The sequence below is a fragment of the Colossoma macropomum genome, unplaced genomic scaffold (assembly GCF_904425465.1).
Source record: "Colossoma macropomum unplaced genomic scaffold, Colossoma_macropomum, whole genome shotgun sequence".
Classification (NCBI taxonomy): Eukaryota; Metazoa; Chordata; class Actinopteri; order Characiformes; family Serrasalmidae; genus Colossoma; species Colossoma macropomum.
The window spans coordinates 32,841,715-32,864,925 of NW_023494801.1; the positions used below are offsets into that span (position 1 = coordinate 32,841,715).

Below are 23,211 nucleotides of genomic sequence, written 5' to 3' on the forward strand. Positions count from 1 at the left end.
AAGAGAGTTCAGTAATTTTTAGATTTACTGTAGATCAGATTATGATTAACATGTTTATGATCAAGATTTAAAAAGCTTTAATGTTCCTAAACGTTTGTCCTAAATTAGCTGTCATGAAAAAATGTGTTATTGCAAATACCAGATTTAAAAACAAGAGTAAGGAGCTCAGTTTCCCACAAAATGCCAAGCAGATTTCTTTATTTTGAGTTTATTTATGAGTGTGTACATGTGGGGTGCTAAAAAGTCAATTGAAAAAATAAATACATATTTAACCAGGTTGCACGGATTGCTGGAATTCTGAGTTTAACACCTACACCAGCAGAAACACGAGTGTCACACCCATCAGCAAACCCATCAGTGTGTAAACGACTTCTAATCTATTAATCTATGGCATATAAAAGCCTCAAAACACAGTAAGAAGGTGCTAATCTAAGGTGCATGTTCCAGATCGGATTAAGGTGTGGCTGGAGTTACAATGCATTTGCTCAATAATACAGTATAATATAATATAATAATAATATAATATAGTATAATATAATAATAATACACCAGTGTGTGCTCTGTGCTTCATATATACATAATAATTGCACAAACATAATGTTGACCACTGTGTTCTCCCCATTATATAATCCTGTCCAGCCTCCTGAGTGCTCTGCATTTAAACAGTATAAATTTGGACAGTGCATGTCTTAAACTGCCACTCTGTAATTGCACTGCATTGTGTGGTGATGTGTGACTGACCGCCCCAAGATGGTGGTGATTTTGTATTCAGCTCTCCACAGTTCCGCTGTGAAAGTGTACCAAGCCCAGACTTTATTGCAGACCTCATGATTGCTGAGACTTGTGTATAATTAGCCTATAAGTAGCTTCTGTTGGACATTAAAGCAGTTCAGCACAAGAGGGAGGGTGTTATGGTCAGAACCATGAACTTTTCCTTGAAATTAACTATTCCTGTAAATGAGTGAATCAATTTGCTTCACTCATCAGAACAACAAGGAAGACGACAGGTCACTGGCCCTGCTGGACTCCACCCCTCCCCCCACCCCTCGTGCACTGCGATTGGACAGGATGAGCCACACCCACCCTGGTGCTATGCTGGACGATAGCCGTGAGTTCCGCAGGTCAGTGAGCCGGGCAAAAAGTCATTTTTTTATGATCACTAATTCCGATTATTTGACAAGAAAATATCAAGCTAATTATTTTTACATAAAAATAATTACATAAAGATAATTAGCTGATAATGAGCTGAAAGGCCACAGCTGAAAGTCTGGGAATGATGGTGACATTACAGTGACTGTATATAGCAGTTTTTTAGTGACGGGCCGATCCACATTTTTTCAGTTCCGATCCGATTCCGATATACAACTGTCGATACCGATACAGATTCTGATACAAGAGCTCTTTTTACTTTAATATTATCATTATTATTGTTGTTGATATTGTGTTTAAGGTTGTATTTAAGGTGTTTCATCTTCTAATCACTAACCATATCTGTAATGGAGGCTGCAGCTGAGCTGCTGGTGTGTGTCCACCACTTTTTCACCTGACGGTTGGACAGTTCAGGTATAACAGTCTCTGAATCTCTGAAGAGTATTTCTCTAAGTTCTAAGTGCTCTAAGTTCTCCAACAGGCTGCGAGATCCAACATTGTCCTCTACTGGCAGTGGCTGGTCATTGAGGATAATGAGTTGAGCAACTTCTCTGTGATCCCTTTAGCCTTGGGGTTGTGTGCTGGAAGTTTATCTCATTTCTGGAAAGCTTCAGCAGAGAGTCGCTGCCTGGTGGTGTCTATCTGTCTGTTAGTTAGCATGAACTTCTGGTACTGTTTCATGTGAAACCTCTGCAGGTGATTAAACTGGTTGTATTGTACGACGCAGCCGCACTTCCACCTCTCGGCTCACTGGTTTCCGCACATTACAAGTAGCGGTCTTGCTTTTTTGGCGTTTCCGGACTAAAATATCTCCAAACAAACAACATTTTAATCAAACCAACAGCTGATGTTATTTGCTCACTCAGTTACAGACTGAACTCCATGTCTTTTCTGTAGAATGGAGTGAACCCAGTGTGTGTAATTGCAGTGTTTAAAAGGAAGAAGATGAGTTTATCATCGCTGCTACTCAAGGAATCCACTTCTTCTTCCTCTTCCATCTTCTTCTCATGTTTTCAGAGTGTTTACACAAAGAGAAAAGCATCTGACTTGGTGTGAAGGTCCCACTACGTTAAAATTCACATACATGTCTTGGTGTGAATAAGCTTTAAGTCTGCATGGTTCAGATATCACCAGAACCTCTTCTCTCTCTCCACAGCCTCTCAGCAGATGGCAGCAGCTCCAACAGCAGTCAGGATTCCCTCCACAAGGCCAGCAAAAAGAAAAGCATCAAGTCTTCCATCGGCCGACTCTTCGGCAAGAAGGAGAAGGGAAGAATGGGTCAGCCGGGCCGGGACTCCGCCTCGCTGGGTGAGCTGAGATAAAAATCTAAAGGCCACTTCAACACATGAGACTAAGGTCACCATGCCCAGTGTCCAGCGTGGGCTAGAGGGGTTTAAACCCCCCAGCACTGGGCTGTGGAGCAGTGGAACTGTGTTCTCTGGAGTGATGGAGCTCCATCAAATACCTTTGGGATGAGCTGGAGTGATCCAGAACTCACCATCCATCATCAGTACCTGACCTCACTAATGCTCAATCAAATCCTCACAGCAATGTTCAACATCCAGTGTAAAGTCTTCCCAGAAGCGTAGAGGCTGTTACTTCAGCAAAGAGGACGAACTCACTATTAATGCCCTTTATCTCTGTAGAAACACTGGAGAAGCAGATATAATTGTCAGACTTTGCACAATAAAATACTGTAAGCTATTTTATGCTTGTAGGTATTAAAAGTAGGTAGCGCAGTGGTTTCTGACCTTTGACCTCTGCTTCTGTTTAAGCTTCTACTCCCTCTGATGACCTCGGCTCTGTCGACCCTCTGGGTCTCACCAAGATGGCCGGGCCTGTGGACAAAGACCGCCGCAGCAAGAAGAAGTACGCCGGCCTTTGAATCCCCATCTGAACAACATTACTGTTCACTGTCAGTTATTCTGCTTCTGGTTTTGATTAGAAGACACTGGCTTTTTAATAAATATGAGGATCTTTCTCTCTTTCAGACACGAGCTGCTGGAGGAGGCGTGTCGGCAGGGGCTTCCCTTCGCTTCCTGGGACGGACCTACGGTGGTGTCTTGGCTGGAGGTGTGATTTAACATAGCTTGTCAACATGTTTTACACGTTTTGTGTCTGCTTTCTCTTTTTTGTATCGTTTACAGTACTCTTTATTATAATTTCATATATTCTCTCTCTCTCTCTCTCTCTCTCAGCTGTGGGTGGGCATGCCGGCGTGGTACGTGGCAGCGTGTCGTGCTAACGTGAAGAGCGGAGCGATCATGGCTAACCTGTCGGACACCGAGATCCAGAGGGAGATCGGCATCAGTAACCCCTTGCATAGGCTCAAACTGAGGCTCGCCATCCAGGAGATGGTGTCCCTGACCAGCCCTTCGGCTCCAGCTAGCACACGCTCTGTACGAACGCATGCAGTCTAGAACCACATACAGTAAAACCTCCCGTGCAAAAATTGAATGCACTGGTTTTAGAACAACATGCATCATCTTTAGATAATGAGTCCTTTGCACTGCAACCCAACTTTCTCCAAAAAGACACATATTTGATTTAAATATTTTATGAGGGAGCATCTTATTGAATTCACATTGTAAAGAGTTACAGTACTTCCATTTTCAATATTTCCTTGTTAAACTTTTTCAGACATTGGAAAAATATGAACATAATATTTAAACACTTAAAACAAGACAATAAGGAAATGTAAAACACAGGAAAAGCAGAAAAAAGAACGGACTGTTAAATTTAACCACAATCTCTCTGAGGATAAGAAATGAAAGGGTGCCAGATCTTTTCAAATTGACTAAAGCTACGTTCACATTACAAGCCTCAGAGCTCGAATCTGATTTTTTGCTCAAATCCGATCTCTCTGGGGGGTTCCCGAGTGGCGCAACCGTCTAAGCGTTGGCCCTATGATCAGGAGATCGCCAGTTCGATCCCTGGTGATCCTACAGCCATCCGTAGCCGGGAGTCCGAGAGAGCACAATTGGCCTCGCTCTCTCTGGGTGGGTGGGATGGCTGCCTTTCTCCCCCCATCACTCACCAAGCGCGATGCTAGTCGGCGCAGGTGTCTGTTAGCTGACGTTACAGATCTGGCGGTTGGCGCTTTCCTCCGAGCGCGTTCGGCTGTCCAGTGACGTCGCGTGAGCGGCAGCACGAAAAGATGCGGTGGCTGGTTTCACAGGTCTCGGAGGAAGCCTGTGTTAGCCTTCACCCTCCTAGTGTTGATAGCATTGTGTGATTGGGGGAGTCCTAACTAGCGGGTGGAATTGGAGACGACTAAATTGGGGAGAAAACCGGGTAAAAAAGAAAAAAAAAAAAATCCGATCTCTCTGACAGGATGGTTCACACTCGTTTAGGTAAGCGATTCAAATCTGTCATTAATATGAATGAACCAGCGTCCTGAAATGACCCGCATGAGCTCATCCTACTTAGTAACGTCACGTGAATGAATCGCGTTTATCATCAGCACAAACTAACGAGCAGAATCATATACAACACATTCCCAAATCTGTCTGAGAAACCATTTCACCATGCAGGGAAACGTATAAGCATGAAGTGGTTCTGTATAGAAGGCATGGTTACCAAAGAAGCTTGAAGAACCATCTTTTTTAAGAATGTAGTTTATAATAAATCATAACAGGTGAATTATAAGCCTGTAGTTTAAGAGCTTAACTTTAAAACATTTTTTTCTTCTCCTGAAAAGTTAGCATGTTGGAAATACGATGTTTTGGTATGACTCGGGGTGTCAGCAGGTAGCACTGTTGCCTCACAGCAAAAAGGGCCTGGGTTCGATTCCCCGGCCGGGCGACCAGGATCCTGGAGTTTGTTCTCCCTGTGTCTGTGTGGGTTTCCTCCCACAGTCCAAAGACATGCGGTCAGGCTAACTGGAGATAGTAAACGACCCCTAGATGTGAATTTCTGCCCTGTGATGGACTGGTGACCTGTCCGGGCTGTTTCCTGCCTTCCGCCCAATGAGTCCTGGGATAGGCTCCAGCACCCCCGTAACCCAGGAGGATTAGCGACTTAGATAATGTGTGTGTGTGTAATGAGTGGCAAAGTTATAATGTTGCCAAATATGGCTTCCATAAATAGTCAAATGAAGTGTAACAGCATTTTAGGCACGTTCCAGCAATAACACTATGGCATATCAAGGCATGGTTTGGGTTGATGGGGTGTTGTGTTGGGGCTTGAAACACAATAAATCTGCAGCACGTTGGCTGATTTTGGAAGACAGATTGAGTTGTTTATGAATGCGACCAAGCTCATGCTGTTCTGTCTGCGTTTGTCTGTTTGCAGTCGACCAGTAACGTGTGGATGACCCACGCTGAAATGGAGTCCCTGACCGCAGCCACCAAACCAGTTAGTAGCCTTCATTTTATAACACAAGTGCTTTGCTTATACAAATTAAAGCAACGGAGCGGTTTTTCAGCCTGATCTCTGTCTGCTGCTCTTTACTGTAGGTACTGATGTATTTACACTGTCTGTGTTTACATGCAAAGATTTTTGCCAGTCCGATTAAATACATTCCGATTCTAGATGAAGACTGAGGTGTTTGTCTGACACTACTCCTCAATCTGATAAAAATCTCCGTTTACATGCTCACAATAAGTAATCCGATCCAAAATTACACGCATGAGTAGAGAACCACTTAGTGTAGACGTTACCATGACAACCAGCATCACGTGAGTCCAGTCAGAGTGAGATGAGCAGCAGTGAGCAGTGCTTGTGTTTTTAATCGCTTTAAAATGATGTCAGACTCAGGAAAACGTCCTTCACATGTCCTTATTAAAGAAGGCTGAGAGGAAGACGTCGTGTTCTGAGACACATAAGCTGGACGTCCGTCCCACCGCCGTCTTTTAAAGACCAGAGCATAAACTTCGTCTCCTCTGCAGACCAGTTTCTGCTCCGCCATGTTGAACATTGGAAATGTAATCAGATACAGGCGTTTACACTGATATTATTCTTCTATTTATTATTTACAGGATTACCCACCTCGTTCAATCAGACAGAAATTGTATTCCGAATGGCGTCAATTGGACTGGACTATTTTGATTGAGGTGTTTACATGGACGTATTCTATTTCGATTGAGCTATTAGTCGGATTATTAACAGACTATCAGGCTGCATGTAAACGTGGCTACTGTTTAAACTGGCCTTGAGTGTTCCTTGACTTGAAATAAATGGACTAAATATATCTAAATATTACATGTATCATTCAGAATTTTGGTGCAAAGAGGTCACTTATATTGACATATTGCGCACGTTTTGGATGAAGTATATATATGTATATATATATTTTTCTTTGTTTGGAACTTTAGTGCTAGAACATCACATATATTAGTGTATATTGCATATGCACTGTATTTGGGATAATAAGGCAATATATGTGTATATATCTTTGGAACTGTGGTAATAAGACATCACATATGTTGACTTATTGCACATAAATTTTGGACAGTAAAAAGTGTATATATGTACATACATTTTTATTTGGAATTTTACTGCTAAAGCATCACATATATTGACATATCTTGCACATATTTTGGATAATGAGGGAATATATGTACGTGTGTTTTTCTTCTCTTGGAATTGCATTGCTAAGACATCACATACATTGATATATATTTCACGTGTTTTGGACCATCAAGAAATGTATGTACGTATATGTTTCTTTGTTTGGTATTGCACTGATATGAAATCACATATATGGACATATTGCACATAAAGTTTGAACAACAAGATGTTTATTTACATACATTTTTATTTCTTTTTCTTTCTAATTCATCCCACATATTGATATATATTACACATTTCATTTGGATAATCAGGAAATATATGTACATATTTCTTACTTTATTTGGAATTGGTAACGGTAATAAGACATCACATATATTGACATATTGCACATAAATTTTGAACAAGAAGATGCATATGTACATATATTTTTATTTGCTTGAAAAGTAAGGCATCATGTACATTGACATATATTACACATATAACTGGGGTTGATTACCATTTTAGTGATAAGACATTTGACACACACACATATATATGGCATATATTCCAAATATATTTTGAATAACGAGGAAATATGTGTGCATATATTTTTCTACTGTATGGGTTTTGATGCTGTTTGATGCTGTTTACAGTTGAAAGACTGCTCTGCCCCTTTCTGACCACCCTGACTGAAGGGCAGTGGGAGTGGACTGGTGCTATATGTGTTGACGGATGTCTCTCTCTCTCTCTCCCTCTCTGTGTGTCCTGACTAGGCTTTAGTGTTAAGCATCTTCTGCTTTCCCTCAGATTTCTGTTTTAGTGTACACTGCTTCCGCCTAATGACCCGGTCACTAACAAACTGTTCCTCCCTTTGTCCTTCTCTTCTTGTCCTCCTTCTTCATCCCTCCTTCTTCTTCCCTTTCATCGATGTGTCTTTCCTGCTGCTCCTCTGCTTTTCTCCTCTTCTGTCCCCGTGCTGCTCTTCTTAACCCCACGCCTCTCCTCCGCACGCCAGGAGCTGAAAGAGTTCAGCTGGGATCAGGTACACGACCCTCACACTTTCATGAACATGAGCTTAATGTACGTGTGGAATGTTTCATAATGACAAAATGTGGTGAAATGTCTTCTACAGAAAGTAAATAATCGTTCAGCATATCGTACAACCATCAGATCACTGCTGCCAGAAGAAAAGCTCGTATCTCCAAAATGGTAACTTTACAGGAGAAGGAAAAAACAGACTTACTTTTAATGTAAGTCAATGGAACCAGAATTTTTTCCAAGTCATTTTGGGCCGTTTCTTTTGGGCCATTCATCATGAAATTTACACACAATGTAAAGAGCAACAGGCTTTTTCAAATTATGTCAAAAACTGAAAAATGAAAAAAAAAATCAGAGATATGAGGTTTTGTTCCGTCAGCAGTGAAATATAGTCACCTAAGTTTCTCCTCACGCCTAAAATGAGTTATGCTATGTATTCTTTTGGCATTCCTTTCATTTTTGTTTCATTTCTCTGGTTAGCAATGCTGGAATTCTAGGGACACCCGAAACAGAAAACTGGCAAAAAATAAATAGTGAGGCATCATGGCAGCCCTGAGTTGATTTTCCTGGAATTCTGGTCCTTAACTTCAACCTTTCCCATGAGTCGTAGCCAAAGCTGGTTTTTGGTTTCTGGTTGGAGTGTTCACTGTGTGAACGAGTGAAATAGTGGACGTGTTTAACAAAAATGACCAGAAATACTAAGTGGTTGCTTAGTAACGGCGTATTAAAGAGCTGTTTTGACAGCGCTCCATCCCTCAACACTTACAGAGTGGGTAGATAAGAGGAAATTGTGGCCTGAGGTTAGCTTATACTGAGGTAGTGAAGTGTTTTATCTGCTTTAAATGTGTAGACGTGAGCTACTGAACTATAAAAACACAGCAGCAATTACTGTTATGACTTGATGTTTTTTTGAAAGCTGAGGTAGAGCCAAGTCAGAGCGTCAGCCAAGGTAAACATCAGGCCTGGGTAATGTTGAGGGAGAGTGGAATGGTAGACTGTGGGTTGCTCGAACATTGCAGGGTTGTGGACGTCCCGCAGCAACTTAGCAGCTGTCTTGGGGACGGAGGGGATAAGATAAGTAAACGTGTCCTCTTTGGGAGATATTTCAGTTTTGAAGCTGTGAGCCGTGCCAGTTGCCTTTCCTTCTTCTTTGGCATGGAATGACGCAGGGCACGGACAGTGTTTACAGATCCGCTGGTGTTTGAAGCGCACACTTCCCAAGAACTAGTTCAGTTTTTTGAGTTGCTGTGGTACCGATGACAGCACACGTCAAGCCCAAGCTCATGTTGAATCATGTAGTCCCTACCAGAGCCAGTTTCAAATCAAATCACGCTCTTTGTCACATCACATTTACACAGGTGCGAAGATGAGTGAAAATCATAGGTGCGTAGCCCCTTGTAGTACTTAAATATACAAAAATATATATATATAAGAAAAAATTATATATATACACACATTTCACTCTTAATTAAGTACACATGTACACAATATACACATTACTGTAGGCAAGGCAAGTTCACTTATATAGCACCTTTCATTCACTGCTGTTAACAAAATAACAAAATACATAGTCGTATAAAAATTAAACGAGAATGGAAATGTAAAAAAAGATTAACAAATGATTAAAACAAAAGATTTAAAAGAGAAAATAATGAAATTAAATTAAAAATAAAATTAGAAATTACACTAGGATAGTTAAACAAATAAAATGAAAAATTAAACAGTATTTCCAATATATGTACAGTTTTTGTACAGTCATATAAGTCATGAAATAAAAGCTATGATATGTACAGTTGTACACATTTCCATGTATGCAGTTTGTGTCTGAGGTAGATAAATGAGATGCAACTTACACAGGGGATAGAGTATTGATATATATATATATATATATATATATATATATGTTCCACATTATGCAAGATATGGATAGATGATGTACAAGATGTCAGTCTATATGTGCAGGTATAGATTTGCTAGATTGAAGCTACAGTAAGTATTGAAGTTACAGTAATTTACAAGTTACAGTAATTTTACAGTAATTTTTCCTTGAGAAATTCAAAGTTAGCACTACTGGGTGAGAGTGACAGAAAACTGGCAGAGGGAAATAGTGAGGCATCATGGCAGCCCCTATTGGGCTTTCTGGAAAACCATGGATGTGTACATTTTATGACCTCTCAACTCTGATTTGATCACCAGAATTATACACCACATACACCACAAAATGCTGCAATATGCATATACATAATTTTTGTCCTTTTCCTTCCCTGAATAAAAACTCTTGCTCTTACTCGTTTTGGCGAGCCAGCCAGGAGTACCAGAGGAATATTTTAGAGCAGTGGTCACCAACCCTCCTTCTGGAGATCTACTTTCCTGCAGAGTTTGGTTCTAACTTGCACGGAACATCCTGCCCCGCCCCCTTACATGACGCTAATGATTAGTGTTAGGTAAGGGGGCGGGGCAGCACGTTAGATACAGTTTGTAGACCTTTGCACTGTTGGACCTGATCCAGCCAGTGAAGGGCTTATGAAGAAGTTAATTAGCTAAAGCAGGTGTAGCGAATTGTGGTTGGAACGAGACTCTGCAGGAACCAGAGTCAGTGACCACTGTTTTGCAGGGGCAGTTGTGGGCTGGCGGTTTGGGAAGAAGTGACCGAGGTGCCCTTGAGCAAGGCACCTAACCCCTATCTGCTCCCTGGGCGCTGCGGATAGGGCTGTCCGCTGCTCCGGGCAAGTGTGCCCACTGCCCCCTAGTGTGTGTGTTCACTAGTGTGTATGTGGTGTTTCCCTGCACGGATGGGTTAAATTTCCCCGTTGTGGGACTAATAAGGGTCTCTTAATAATAATATTTCCAGGGACTTAATCTGATCTGTACTAAGATTGTAACTGAAGAGTATCTTAATTTATTTATTTTAGTTATTGAATTATTTAAATGAACCAAAGCCAAATGTTTACTCCTTTTGTGTAACATATGTCTTTATTGAACATTTATGTGTCACATATTTTGACATTACACATTTCAAAAAGTGAGATAAAAGAATAGTGTAGGTTGTTGGTACATATATGAAGGAAAAACGAAGCAGAAGGAACACAGTTATTGTACAGTTCAGGTATTTAAATAAGTAACATATACAGGCAGAGTCCGAGTATGAATAAGGTGACCATCCTGTCCTCAGATCCTATGAAAAATATAAATTTGCATTCTTTTATGTAGGTAAGGATACAAAATGAACCTATTTGAATGTAAAGAGTTCTGTCTGCTTTAGATCCTTGCCTACGGTGATATGAACCACGAGTGGGTGGGCAATGACTGGCTGCCCAGTCTGGGTCTGCCCCAGTATAGAAGCTACTTTATGGAATCTCTGGTGGACGCCCGCATGCTGGATCATCTGACCAAGAAAGAGCTGCGTGGGCAGCTGAAAATGGTGGACAGCTTCCATAGGTATGAGTAATTTTCTTTACACTTTGATTTTGTGTCTGCTTTCACACTCATCTCTGTTGATGATGTCTTTATCTGTGCTTCATCTGTCTCTTCCTCTGAGCTCCCCCTTGTGGAGAATCTTTAACCTGCTTAACGTGAATGTATGAGTTACAAGCTAAATCTAAGAGGTGCTGTTCATCTAAATAAAACAAGGCATTTTCTTTCATTATTGCAGCTGTGGTGCCAGAATCTGGCTATAGATATTTTGCTAATGAACATATTAGAACACTTAAGCTGTATAGACAAAAACTGCAAGTGTTGCAAGTTGGAAAGTCCAAATGGGAAAATTGCTCTACCATAGATGAGAAGTGCTGTGTACTAATGCATTGTTTTAACAAAAGAAAAGAAAATATTCCATGTAAATATGATTTAATATTACAAACCAGAATTCCAGATAAGTTGGGACAGTAGTAACAATGCGAATAAAAACAGATGGCAGTGATTTTATGGGTCTTTTTCAGGTGCGTAATCGAAAACAACACAAGGAAGAGATATTTAATTTTTCACTTGATCAAAGTTTGCGATTTTTGTAAGTATATTTCAATTCCAAATTTGATGTCTGCAATACATTCCAAGAAAGTTGGGTGAGGTAAGGCTGGGTAGTTTGTGGCATGATCAAACACACCTGTTCTGGATCTTTACACAGGTAAAGAGGTAAATAGATAACAAGTGATGCAATAAGTCGTTTGCGAGCAAGGATGGGTTGGGGTTCGCCACTTAGCAAATAACTGTGTGAGCGAATAGCCCAACATTTTAAAAGCAGCGTTTCTCAACAAGGAATTTTGGCATTTCACTATTTACAGCTCATAACATTGTTAAAAGATTCCGAGAATCTGGAAAAATACCTCACATGAAGTGCAAGGCTGAAAACCAGTATTGAATGCCCATGACCTTCGACCCCTCAGACAGCACTGCATTACAAACATGCTTCTGTAATGAATGTAACCACATGAGCTTGGGAATACTTCAGAAAAACCTTGGCAGTAAACACAGTTGCTGCATCTACAGATGCAAGTAAAGACTACTACACCAAGCAAAAACCCTGTATCATCAACATCCAGAAACGCCACCAACTTCTCTGGGCTAAAGCTCATCTGAGATACACTGATGCAAAGTGGAAACATGTGCTGTAGTGTGATGAGTCCTTCTTTCAGATTGTTTTTGGAAACAATGAACGTCACATTCTCCGGTTCTCCTAGATCCTGGTTGTTACCAATGCAAAATTCAAAAGCCAGCATGTGTCATGATGTGTTAATGTTGATTGCAATTAACTTGGACATGTGTGAAGACATCATTAATACTAAGGAGTGCACACACATTTTGGAGATCCACATGCTGTCATCTAGATGACGTCTTTTTCAGGAAAGTTTCTGCTTGTTTCAGCCTGCAGTCCAGAAATGTGTCCCATTGAAAATATGTAGTGCACTATAAGGCGCAATATGCAGCAAAGGAAACCCTGGACTGTTGAGCAGCTGAAATTTTATATCAAGCACAAATGTGAAAAATCCAGCTGGTGGTCCCAAATAACTACTGAACAATATTAAAAGGAAAGGTGATGTAACACAGTCATAAACGTGCCTTCGTCCCAAATTTTGGAACATTTGATGTTGCAAACATCAAAATCAGAATGAGAATATATTGTTGCTGTCCAAAGAAAACCATGTATCTCCATTTTTGTTGATTTTTATTTGTTTACATCACTTCAACACACCAGCTGTTCTTTACATTGTGTGAAAATTTCATGATGAATGGACCAATAGCAACGCTCTAAAATCACTTGGAATAAAAACTACTTGTTTTTCTTCGGACAGTGACGATATACAAAAACAGTAAGGTTAATTTTCAGTTGAATGCAGGTCAAAAAGTATTTGCAAATCATTGCTGTCTGTTTTTATTTACATTTTATATTTTTACATTTCTACTGCCTAACTTTTTTGGGTCTGTATTTGGAAAGCTGTTTAAAGTCAATTTGAAGTCAGTCAAAATTTAAAATGTTTGTTTGTGTCCTTAGTCTTATTAAAAACATTTTGTGATGCCATATCATTAAAAAATCTTGTTTTTTCTGTACTCTTTCATCAAAATGTAATGACTTTTGGGTAACAATGTCTATGGATGTTATATTTGTAAGCATCTATAAACACATTTATAACATGTTATAATGCATTCATAAGTCATTATAAACATGGTTATACATATTTATAAAAATGTATTACACTGAATTACACTTTACAGCCATGTTTAGTATACATTATGAATTGTTAATATAATGCATTATAAGTAGTGTTAATAACATGTTATACTGTCAGTGCCAAGGAAGTCAGTCCCAGCTTGGAGAGTGTAAAGTAAAGACAAATACGAAGTTTATTTACACCCTGAGATTTCCAGTATTTTATTTCTCAGCGCTGGTGCTGTTAGAGCTGCATCGTCGGGGCTTCAGTCCTGAATATTCAGATGCTCCAAACAGGCTGTCCAGCCTAGAATCACTGCTACAATGAGCTTTTCTTAACCAGCGTCTCACTTTAAATGTTACACTACATCACAGCAAATCAAGTACCCATCAGCCCCTCCCCTGAACCCCCTCTGACATCACACTGAGTGTGAAGTCACTGTGGAGTGAAGGCCTGGAGAGGGAGAGGTGAGATAGTAGAGCGCTGTCATCGTAATTTGTTCCCTCACTGGTTCTAACGTCAAGCACGAGAACCCTTCACTCTGTAACATCACTACACTAAAGTACAGTAATGCTAATTTCTGCTAGTATTCTATTAGATATGCAGTGTTAAGTTAGTGCCAAGCTAACGGTGGTGCACATTACCTTTCCCACATTGGGTAAAACACTGATGGCAGCACTAGTTTAAACTCTGACATTTGAAGCCTGTAATGTGCTTTACTGTGTATGTTTTAGTGTTTCAGTAAATCCTTCAGTAAATACTTCAAGTTGAAGCCTCACTCTGAACACTGGAGGAGGCTTTAGTACAGTACGCTTCACTTTACTTAGAGCGGACAAATACGACTTCTGAGCTCTTATAATTTGTTATCAACAGTACTTATAATGCATTATGTTAACAATTCATAATGCATAATAAGCATGGCTATAACGTGTAATGCATTTTTATAAATATTTAAAGCTATGTTTATAATGCCTTATGAATGCATTATAACATGTTATGAATGTGTTTATAGATGCTTACAAACGTGACATTCATAGAAAGTGTTACTGACTTTTGGTTCTGAAACCTCCTAGAGTCGATGACATCACCGTGCACCAGTGAGTGGGGAAAAGGATATTAACTAATAATATCATAATTCACATCCCCCTCCCACCACATCCCCTCTCATGGACACTCGGTCATCTATGTCAGAGACCCTCCCTGATGCTGTGTTTCACTACAAGTATTTCACTGCATTGACGACTGACCGATTTACATGGGCTTAAATAAGGCCTGTCTAGTTTTCTGACAGTTCCCAACATGGGCGGTTATCACTTGTCAAGAATCAGCATCAGGCCATCGTTCCTGATATCTGACTACATCATCCTGTCGCTCAGCCTTACATGTTGTTTGACTGTTCACGTCCCCCTTCGTCCACTTTTCTGTCACTCTCTCAGACTCTCTCCCACCCTCCTGTGCAGGTGTGGCGTGGGAACAGTACTGACTCTGAAACATGCTTTGGGGGATTTGCTACTCAGTGAGCGATCTCATCGTTCAGGTGTCAACCTCTACTGTGCCTGGAGTTAGCTCCTGCATACTCTGTCAGGGTGCAAAGCTTTAATGACCTCAGTTAACTCCTCCCCCCCCCTTTGACCCTTCTAACCTTTTGACCTCCAGGGTGAGCCTACATTATGGCATCATGTGTCTGAAGAGGTTGAACTATGACCGGAAGGAGCTGGAGAGGAGGAGAGATGAGAGCCAGCACCAAAATAAAGGTGTCGTATCCTCAAACTCTTCATCCATCAATCGTTTTCCTGTTCTTGACTTTTCTGGTTGTATAAATTATGAATAATCAGGTTCAAATCTGACAAAAACATGTTTTTGCACTGGTAGTCTGGCTTTACTTTTAAGCCCCAGAGAGCCTAAGCAGCATCCTCACCAGTAATAAGGCTGATGTGGTTTGTCCTGCTCACACAGCTTTCACAAAATTGTTGCGGTCAGAGAAAGCTAGCCATCGTCCAAAAGCTGCCAAAGCAAGCATAAGTGAACGTCCATTTCTCCGTTAGTTCAGTCAACCAGCCACGCCAACATTCCCGTGGATGCACCCTGAACTGATATATGGTGTTCTTAATTAGGTCTCTGCCTTAGTTCAGTTGCTTATGTACGTACTTAGGGTACTTATTCAATGCTTTGAAAGTGTTATTAATGGAGTAAATCGCTGCTGTCGGAGCAAAAACCTCGTCTCCATTTTTGTCGTTTTTTAATTTTTGACATCATTTGAAAATACCCATTGTCCTTTATATTGTATGTAAATTTCATGATGAATGGACCAAAACAAACGGCCCAAAATGACTTGGAGAAAAGTCTGGTTCCATTGACTTACATTAAAAGTAGAGTATGTTTTTTCCTTCTCCTGTAAAGTTACCATTTTGTTCCAACAACATCGAAATGTTCATCACTTTAGTTTAAGACCACTTCAATACAGTTTACTTCACAGAACATCTTATGGCATCTTGCGATTGCTGGCATAAGCTGTTCCTCAAATGCTGCTCTGTAAATATGCTATTCAGGGTTTACACGTGTTATGAATTCCCTATGTAGGTAGCCTTCAAATAAAGAGTTACCAAAGGTTTCACAGAAGTAAAGTCAGCGTTAAAGGCTGAAATTGCATGTTGCGAGTCTCTGGAAGCGAGTGTGCTTGATTTTGGCATTTTGGAGTAATCAGATGATGTAGGCTTATGTGAGTTGGTTCAGGAACCACAATGGCCGTCTGAAATGGTCATTGACTCAGGAAGTGTACGCTGACTTCCGTTACGCCCAAACTTTAAAGCTTTTTCATATTTACTATTGTCTGCGAAAGCTGATATGCAGCCCGTAGCCGCTGAGTCACTACATCGCTCAGGAAACTCCACAGAGGAACCACTTGAGAAGCACAATTTGAAACATCTGATGTCTGCTCCCAGCCGGATGCGGAGAGTGGAGAGAACGGAAGGGAGGCTACCCAGAATGCATTTTGTTCAGTATAATGAAGTCTGCGTTATTAGTGCTGCTGTCGGACACAGGCCGGTTCTCATTTGACCACAGAATCAACAGAATGTTACGCGTTCTTTAGGCTCAGATTCGTCTCTCGATCATTCAGAGAGTTAAAGTGCGATTTCTCAGTAAGGTCACTGCACTTAAGGTATAGCATTGCTATGAATAACATTAGCATTGCTAGCTGCATGTATATCTACTGTTATAGAGCTCAGTTAATCTGTAGAAACCATTATTACTATAATTTTGCTGCACTTTACAGCAACTTCTAAGAGTTAAAGATTTAAAGGACAACCCCAGTAATATAATAATATCACCCCAGGTTATATTAATCCTGTTATATAAAACAAACTATTAAAAAACTTTCTGAATAATTCAGTGTTTGAGATCAGAGTGATTCAGAGTGGTTTGGTGTGAAGTGGTTCAGATGTCTTTACAGTGGTGGTGATAGGAACGAGGGGTCGTCATGACTACAACACAAATATAGACATTTTATTTGCTATCCTAAACCACCAGTGAACCTCCACGAGTCTTCTGAGCTTTATACGGAACGCTGATGATGGGAAAACAGTCATAAATCTGATCAAATAAGTTTTCTTTGGGGACTATTTTGCCTTAGAACACCCTGCATGTATCCCTCCACCATGAATGGATTAAGATAAGATAATCCTTTATTAGTCCCACAATGGGGAAATTCTCAGTGTTAGAGCGGCAAAGGGACAGCAAGACAATCAAGAAAAAGAAAAGAAGTAACAAGAGAAATTAACAAGCAAGTAATTAACTTTTTTAATTACTTGACAAGGTATTTACAGGTTGTTACTCTTGTTACTATATAGATAATATATATAATACAAAAAAACTAAAAAATACGATAAAAATGTAAACTCTGTCCTCCACAAAAAAATGAACAATAGTACTAGTAATAGTAACAATAGTAAAGTAAAAGCTAAGATATTTGCACTGTAAGGATATTTTCACATAATTTCACATAGAGTTTTGCACATGAAGTATACCGATTTATGTTACCCATGGGATGGTGAGGAGTTAACAATATGAGCATTGTAATAGAAAAGCAAACAATATTTACACTATAGAGACATATATTTGTAGAAATATTACACATGGAGTTATACTGCACACAGGGAAAGGTAATAAATTCACAGTTTATGTTCTGTAGGTGTGTGAGGTCTAATGGGGGGTGGAGGAGGTTCTAATGGGAGCAGTGCTGGTTGTACAGTCTAACAGCAGGAGGAAGGAAGGACCTGCGATAGCCTCCTTCACACACTTGGGGTGAAGCAGCTGGTCACTGAAGGAGCTGCCCAGTGCTGTCAGAGCCTCATGCATGGAGTGGGAGCTCCAGCATGGACGCTAGTCTGGCTAACATCCTCCTGTCTCCCACTGTCTGCACTGAGTCTAGGGGGCTTCCCAGGACAGATAAGTTTTAATACATTTTAGTCCGAAACTTTAACACAAAATTGTCATAAAGCAGTGTCTCAGACATCAGGCAGCGTATATCTGTCCATTTCTTGTAGTAACTCTCTGTGAGGGAGCTTTTAGAGGTGGACGTCTGGTTCCTATCACCACCACTGTGAACAATTCTGACTCTATACGTTTCTCTAGAACAGAGCGTTTCACACCAAACCACTCTGAACGACTCTGTTTACATCTTAACCAGTTAATTATGTAGAATGAAGTTAAGTAAAACATAAGTGGAGTTTCCCCCAAACAATGAAATGATCAGTAGAAATGTTGGTTTTGTTAATCCTGTGCTCTAAAACAAACTATAAAATAATAACCTCAGGTTATATTAATCCTGTGTTATAAAACAAACTGTAGAAATAACTCCAGGTTATAATAATTCTATGCTATTATACAGCTTGTAGAAATAGCCTAAGCTTATAAATAAGCCTAATATTAATATTAATCGTGTGAATTTTCAGTAAATATTCCATCATTTCCTATGGAGAAAGGTACTGTGTGTGTACGACTAAATTTTCTCTATTAAGCTGCTTCTTTGGGTTGAGGCTCATCAGAGAGGAAGCAGCTCAAGGCGTGAGAAGGCGAGTCACACTCGCTCACTATATTTCATTAATTTATTAATAATCTTGTTTATCAGGCAGCTCAGAACTTCTATGTGTCACTGGTGTTTTGTGCTTTAATGGCTGGGTGATTAAAATTTTGTCAAAATAATGACGTATATCATTTTTATTACTGATTTTAAATGAAGAAGGTCACCTGATCAGCCAATGAGTCAGCCAATTTACAAAATCCTCAGTTTTAACCAGAAAGTCACTGGAGTCACCGTCACTGGTGTTGCACCATATTCATACAACACCAGTGACTGTAACATATGTTTGGAATTCAGCTCTCCTTTCTGCAGATATGATCATAGGAGATGTTCGTGGACATGTTAAGATTATAACACTCTGCATTCATTTAAGACATTCATTTAATGAATTATGATTAAATAAATATTTGTTTTTTTTTTACTCATGAGCAGCTTTACAATTATCACATATGGCAGTGCATCAATCTAGTAGCCACTCCTGTATCTGTAATTAATACTGAAATTTTTCATCATGTGTGATTTAATCATTAACATATCATTCTTCAGGTGTCCTGTGGTAAAATCACCCCACAGCCTCACCCCACTGGAAAACTAATGCTGTCTGAACAGCACTGTAGACTGTGATTCAGTCACAATGATATTTATGCATTTATTCTTGCATTTCGCATGACATCACACTGTATAGTGGCCACCATTCTGAGGACCGAATCAGGGATTGACTGCGCTGTGCGATGCCTTCAGTTTGCTTTGCTTTCTGAATGATTCACCTGCAAGACGCAACAGAAGCTGAGAGACGAGAGACACACAGACCTTTAATTCAGTGTTTTCACTCCAGGCTTGGAGCCGCTGCACTGTATAGTTTAGTGTTTCTCTCTGCTGTTCACACCTCGTTCAGCTCAATTAGGGATTAATTAGCTAATAATATCAGGTATTTTAACCAGGAAACCACAGTTATGCAGTGCAGGGGTTTCAGGACTGGAGCTGAACTCTGAACTAACTGCACTAGCAAACTTACAGAATCACGTCTGTCGAAACACGACGTCGTTTTCAGACCCACGACATTCAGTCTGATATTTAACGCTTATGTTTCTCCATTCAAACGTCATTTAAATCAGAAACAGAGAGTAAAGTTATCCCGGCTGTCTGCAGCTCCGTTAGGGGGACGACTGTTTATCTCTCGGCTGATAACATCAGCTAAAGTTATCTAAAGGCCTGCATTGATCACATCTGTGTTAATTAGCTGATGTCGTTACCCTCCTATGATCACAGAGTTTATCTCCTCTTTATGCAACACCATGGGATCCTTTACCCACCCTGACGTGAAGAGCCGGTGGGCTTCTGTGCTTTTAGATGATGTGAGACTCTCCAGAATAGGGAGAGGGGCTGAGTATGAGATCAATATATCAGGAAAACATTAATTTGGTAGCTTTTCCTCCAGTTTAAGTGGAACCAGGAGTTCAGGGGGAAACTGTATAAGGATCACAGCCTATTTTATCGACTCTGTCGAGGAAACGTTTTTTCTCTTCCAAAGTAAGGAGAGTCATTTTAGCCGTCTTTCTCCTCTAGTTACGTTCGTGTGGACCAGCGAAGCCAGAAATTCAGTCCCAAATATGGTGGCCACAACAGACACATCACGTGACTGAAACCCTAGGATTGAAATATTTAAATACTGTTTCTGTGACCATAATAATAATCAAGTAAACAGAGAACCAGAGTCTCACAAAGGGGAGAATTCTTAAGCACTTTAATCACTGCTATCGAAAGAGTTGTGTATAAAGTCTGTTATGAAACACTTTGTTGTTTACAGTGTAAAATGTTTGTACACCTACTGCATACCTGCTGAGGGTGTTTCTATATGCTCTGTGTTTGTGGTGAGGGTGGGTGGGCAGGTGGGCAGTGAGTAAGCCCTTTGAAAAGTCAATGTTATCATGTAATCGTGATTTTCTATTTAAAGCGTCGTCATGGTGAAAATGCGGTATGTAACACAAACCTCGGGCGAAGCACACATTTCCAGGAATGTCCTCTTTCGCGTGCTTCTATCGTTTTGGCATCTTTCCTAGTCCAGAACAAGTCTAGTCAGGAGGTGATTCCCACCTTAATGCCCACAGGCCTCGAATCAGGAAGTAGACCAGCAGGCTATCGGCAACAACATGTGTTCTTATGTAAGCTCAGAGTAATGAGTGGCGTGCATCTGCAGCGCTGCTCTGATTTCACTGCACTCTTCTCCAGCAGTGCTGAGAACCAGCCAGGTGACCTTTTTGTTTACGCCACTGATCAGTGAATGCAGTGATGCAAATTCTTCTTTTGATTATAGATTTGCAGTTAATAAAATTACTATCTCATCACTGCATTCGCTGATTTCAGCCGTGCATTCATGTATTACTTTTGACAAAAAATGAAATCCATACAAACGTAACCCGAGAATCCTTACAGGTGAAGTTACTGTGGAAACCCACTCCTGACAGGTAGAGAAGAAAAACATCACCTACGATTTTTGCTCAGCAGTATGTCAGAATTTTGAAATTTTAATATCTCTTTATTTCGAGAAAATCAGTCAAAATTGTTTTTATTTTGAGATATTACTTTTTTTTAGATAAAATAATGAATTATTATGTCATACTGGGTCAATATTTCAAGAAAATAAGTCATGCTTTTTAAATATGCAGTCAATATTTTGAGAAAATGTCATGATGTAGAGATATTATTTTGACATACTGCTGCCGGAAACAGAGAAGAAAACAGGTGACTTTTATTATCTCTGCCTGGTGGGAATGTACAGATTTCCAAGAATCCAAGTTACAGATTTACAAAATTGATTGTGGATTTGCAATTAAGAAAATTATATATTCAGTGTTCAGTATGAATGGTGTGTATGATTCCTTTAAGACTAAACTCCAAAAAAAACATATATATATATATAAAACCACAGCACATCTGGGTGCCACTCATAATAGATAACCTATAAATGCTGCATTTAATAATAAAGTATATATTGAAATTCAAACAATTCTCAACAGTGTTAGATTTAGGGTCAGGGTTTTAGAGTTTAGTTTTAGGGTTTAGGTTGAGATTAAGGGTTAGTGTTACAGTGAGTGTTAGATTTAGGGTCAGGTTTGGGTTTAGGGTTAATGTTAGGTTTACAGTTAAGATTAGGTTTAGGTTTTGGGTTGACGGCAGGCTGAGCCTGTACTCATATGGATTATCCAAATTTTAAAGAAATATTGTTGAAAATAAATGAATTGCCTTTTCTCCCATGCAGATGTGATGGTGTGGTCAAACGAGAGGGTGATGTGCTGGGTGCAGAGCATTGGGCTGAAGGAGTACGCCGATAATCTGACCGAGAGCGGCGTCCACGGCGCCCTGCTGGCCCTCGATGACACGTTCGACTACACCGACCTGGCCCTGCTCCTGCAGATACCCAATCAGAACACACAGGTGAACACCTGGTGTAGAATTAACGTGGATACCTGACCTGTACATCAAATACGGCTCTATGAAACTGAGTCTAGAGTAAAATATCTGTTCCATTTCTCAGGCACGACAACTCCTGGAGAAGGAATACAACTCCTTGATTGCGATGGGAACCGAGAGGAGGCCGGATGAGGTGAGCGTCAGCAGGGCTGCTGGTTAATGAAGCACTGACCTTTCATTATTTAGGTTTGCACAGTAATGATGGGGCTCCTTTTCACTGTAGCTATAAAATACAATTCCTGCCTGTTTTGGAGTTTCTTCAGTTGAACTATCCATTTTTTTCTTCAGTGATGTTAATGGAATATATTTAAAAGGAAATTTATATAATTTACAAAAACAGAAGCAAACTGGATTTTTATCTATGTGAGCAAATGTGTCACTACTTATAACAGCGTTGTTCCTTTTTTTAATAATACATTTTTTAATATCAGGAAGTTCTATCAGTTCTGTTTTCCTTCAGCACAGCTGTCTTCGTGGAGAGGTGTGAATAATTTTCACAGCAGGGGGTTCTCACCCCTCCCCTGTTGCCCCTCATTGCTCACTAGCAGCTCTACAGCATTTCACACAGAGTCCTAGTTCATCCGACAACAGAGTTATGGAGGAAAGTGTTAAATATAAGAATATTAATTTAACACATCCAAACCCATTTTGGTTCTTCTGATGTAATGGCCACTAGGGGGCCTTCAGAACAAGGACTGTTTACTGCACAAAGAACCTTAGGAGGTTCTGCTAATTAGCAGGGTACTTATTACGTTACTTGTTAGCTACATTAGGCAGTTTGTTATAACAAAGCTATAACCGCTCTAGTAAAAATACTCTTTTAAAAATATAAATTACTAGTTTAAACCTCATCTTTAATTTTATTTCAATGTATTGCATTGATTTTATTTGATTGGTTGCTGTAGATATAGCAAATAAAAGCTGAAATCTAAATAGCTGAGATTTCCAGTTCTGTTACTTCTGCTATGTCCCAAACTGCATACTAGCACTAAATAGTATGTAAAAAGCAGAACAGTACTCATTAGTATATTAAGTATAGCAACGTGTGGTTTAAGATTAGACAGTGAGACGCGTCCAGCAGCTCCAGCAGCTGATTATAGCTGTGCTGTGCTGCTCTTTAGCTGTCCAACTTCAGCTACATATATATTTATGCTTTTGTTATTTAAGAACTTTGGCGGTTTTGGTAGTTATTTACATTCGTTTTTGTAAAATCTCATAGGAACGTTTTTGAGAGACATGTAGGTTCCAGTCCACCAAACAAGCTAATCTTCTAATCGTAGTGTTTTCTGGAGACTGCGTCTTAAATGTCCACATATCTTTTTCTTTGTCATTCTG

The 23,211-nt window shown here is 39.9% G+C and overlaps 1 protein-coding gene across 1 annotated transcript in view; it reads left to right on the forward strand.

Annotated features, from left to right (window-relative positions):
* ppfia3 (PTPRF interacting protein alpha 3) overlaps positions 1–23,211 on the forward strand; it is a 71,451-nt gene that overhangs the window by 41,097 nt on the left and 7,143 nt on the right. The window contains exons 19-29 of the mRNA XM_036589873.1: positions 988–1,121; positions 2,306–2,457; positions 2,925–3,018; positions 3,141–3,222; positions 3,348–3,548; positions 5,443–5,505; positions 7,658–7,684; positions 10,943–11,118; positions 14,982–15,079; positions 21,665–21,840; positions 21,941–22,009. Coding sequence (XP_036445766.1) covers positions 988–1,121; positions 2,306–2,457; positions 2,925–3,018; positions 3,141–3,222; positions 3,348–3,548; positions 5,443–5,505; positions 7,658–7,684; positions 10,943–11,118; positions 14,982–15,079; positions 21,665–21,840; positions 21,941–22,009 — 1,272 coding nt within the window. The remainder of the gene's footprint in view (positions 1–987; positions 1,122–2,305; positions 2,458–2,924; positions 3,019–3,140; positions 3,223–3,347; positions 3,549–5,442; positions 5,506–7,657; positions 7,685–10,942; positions 11,119–14,981; positions 15,080–21,664; positions 21,841–21,940; positions 22,010–23,211) is intronic.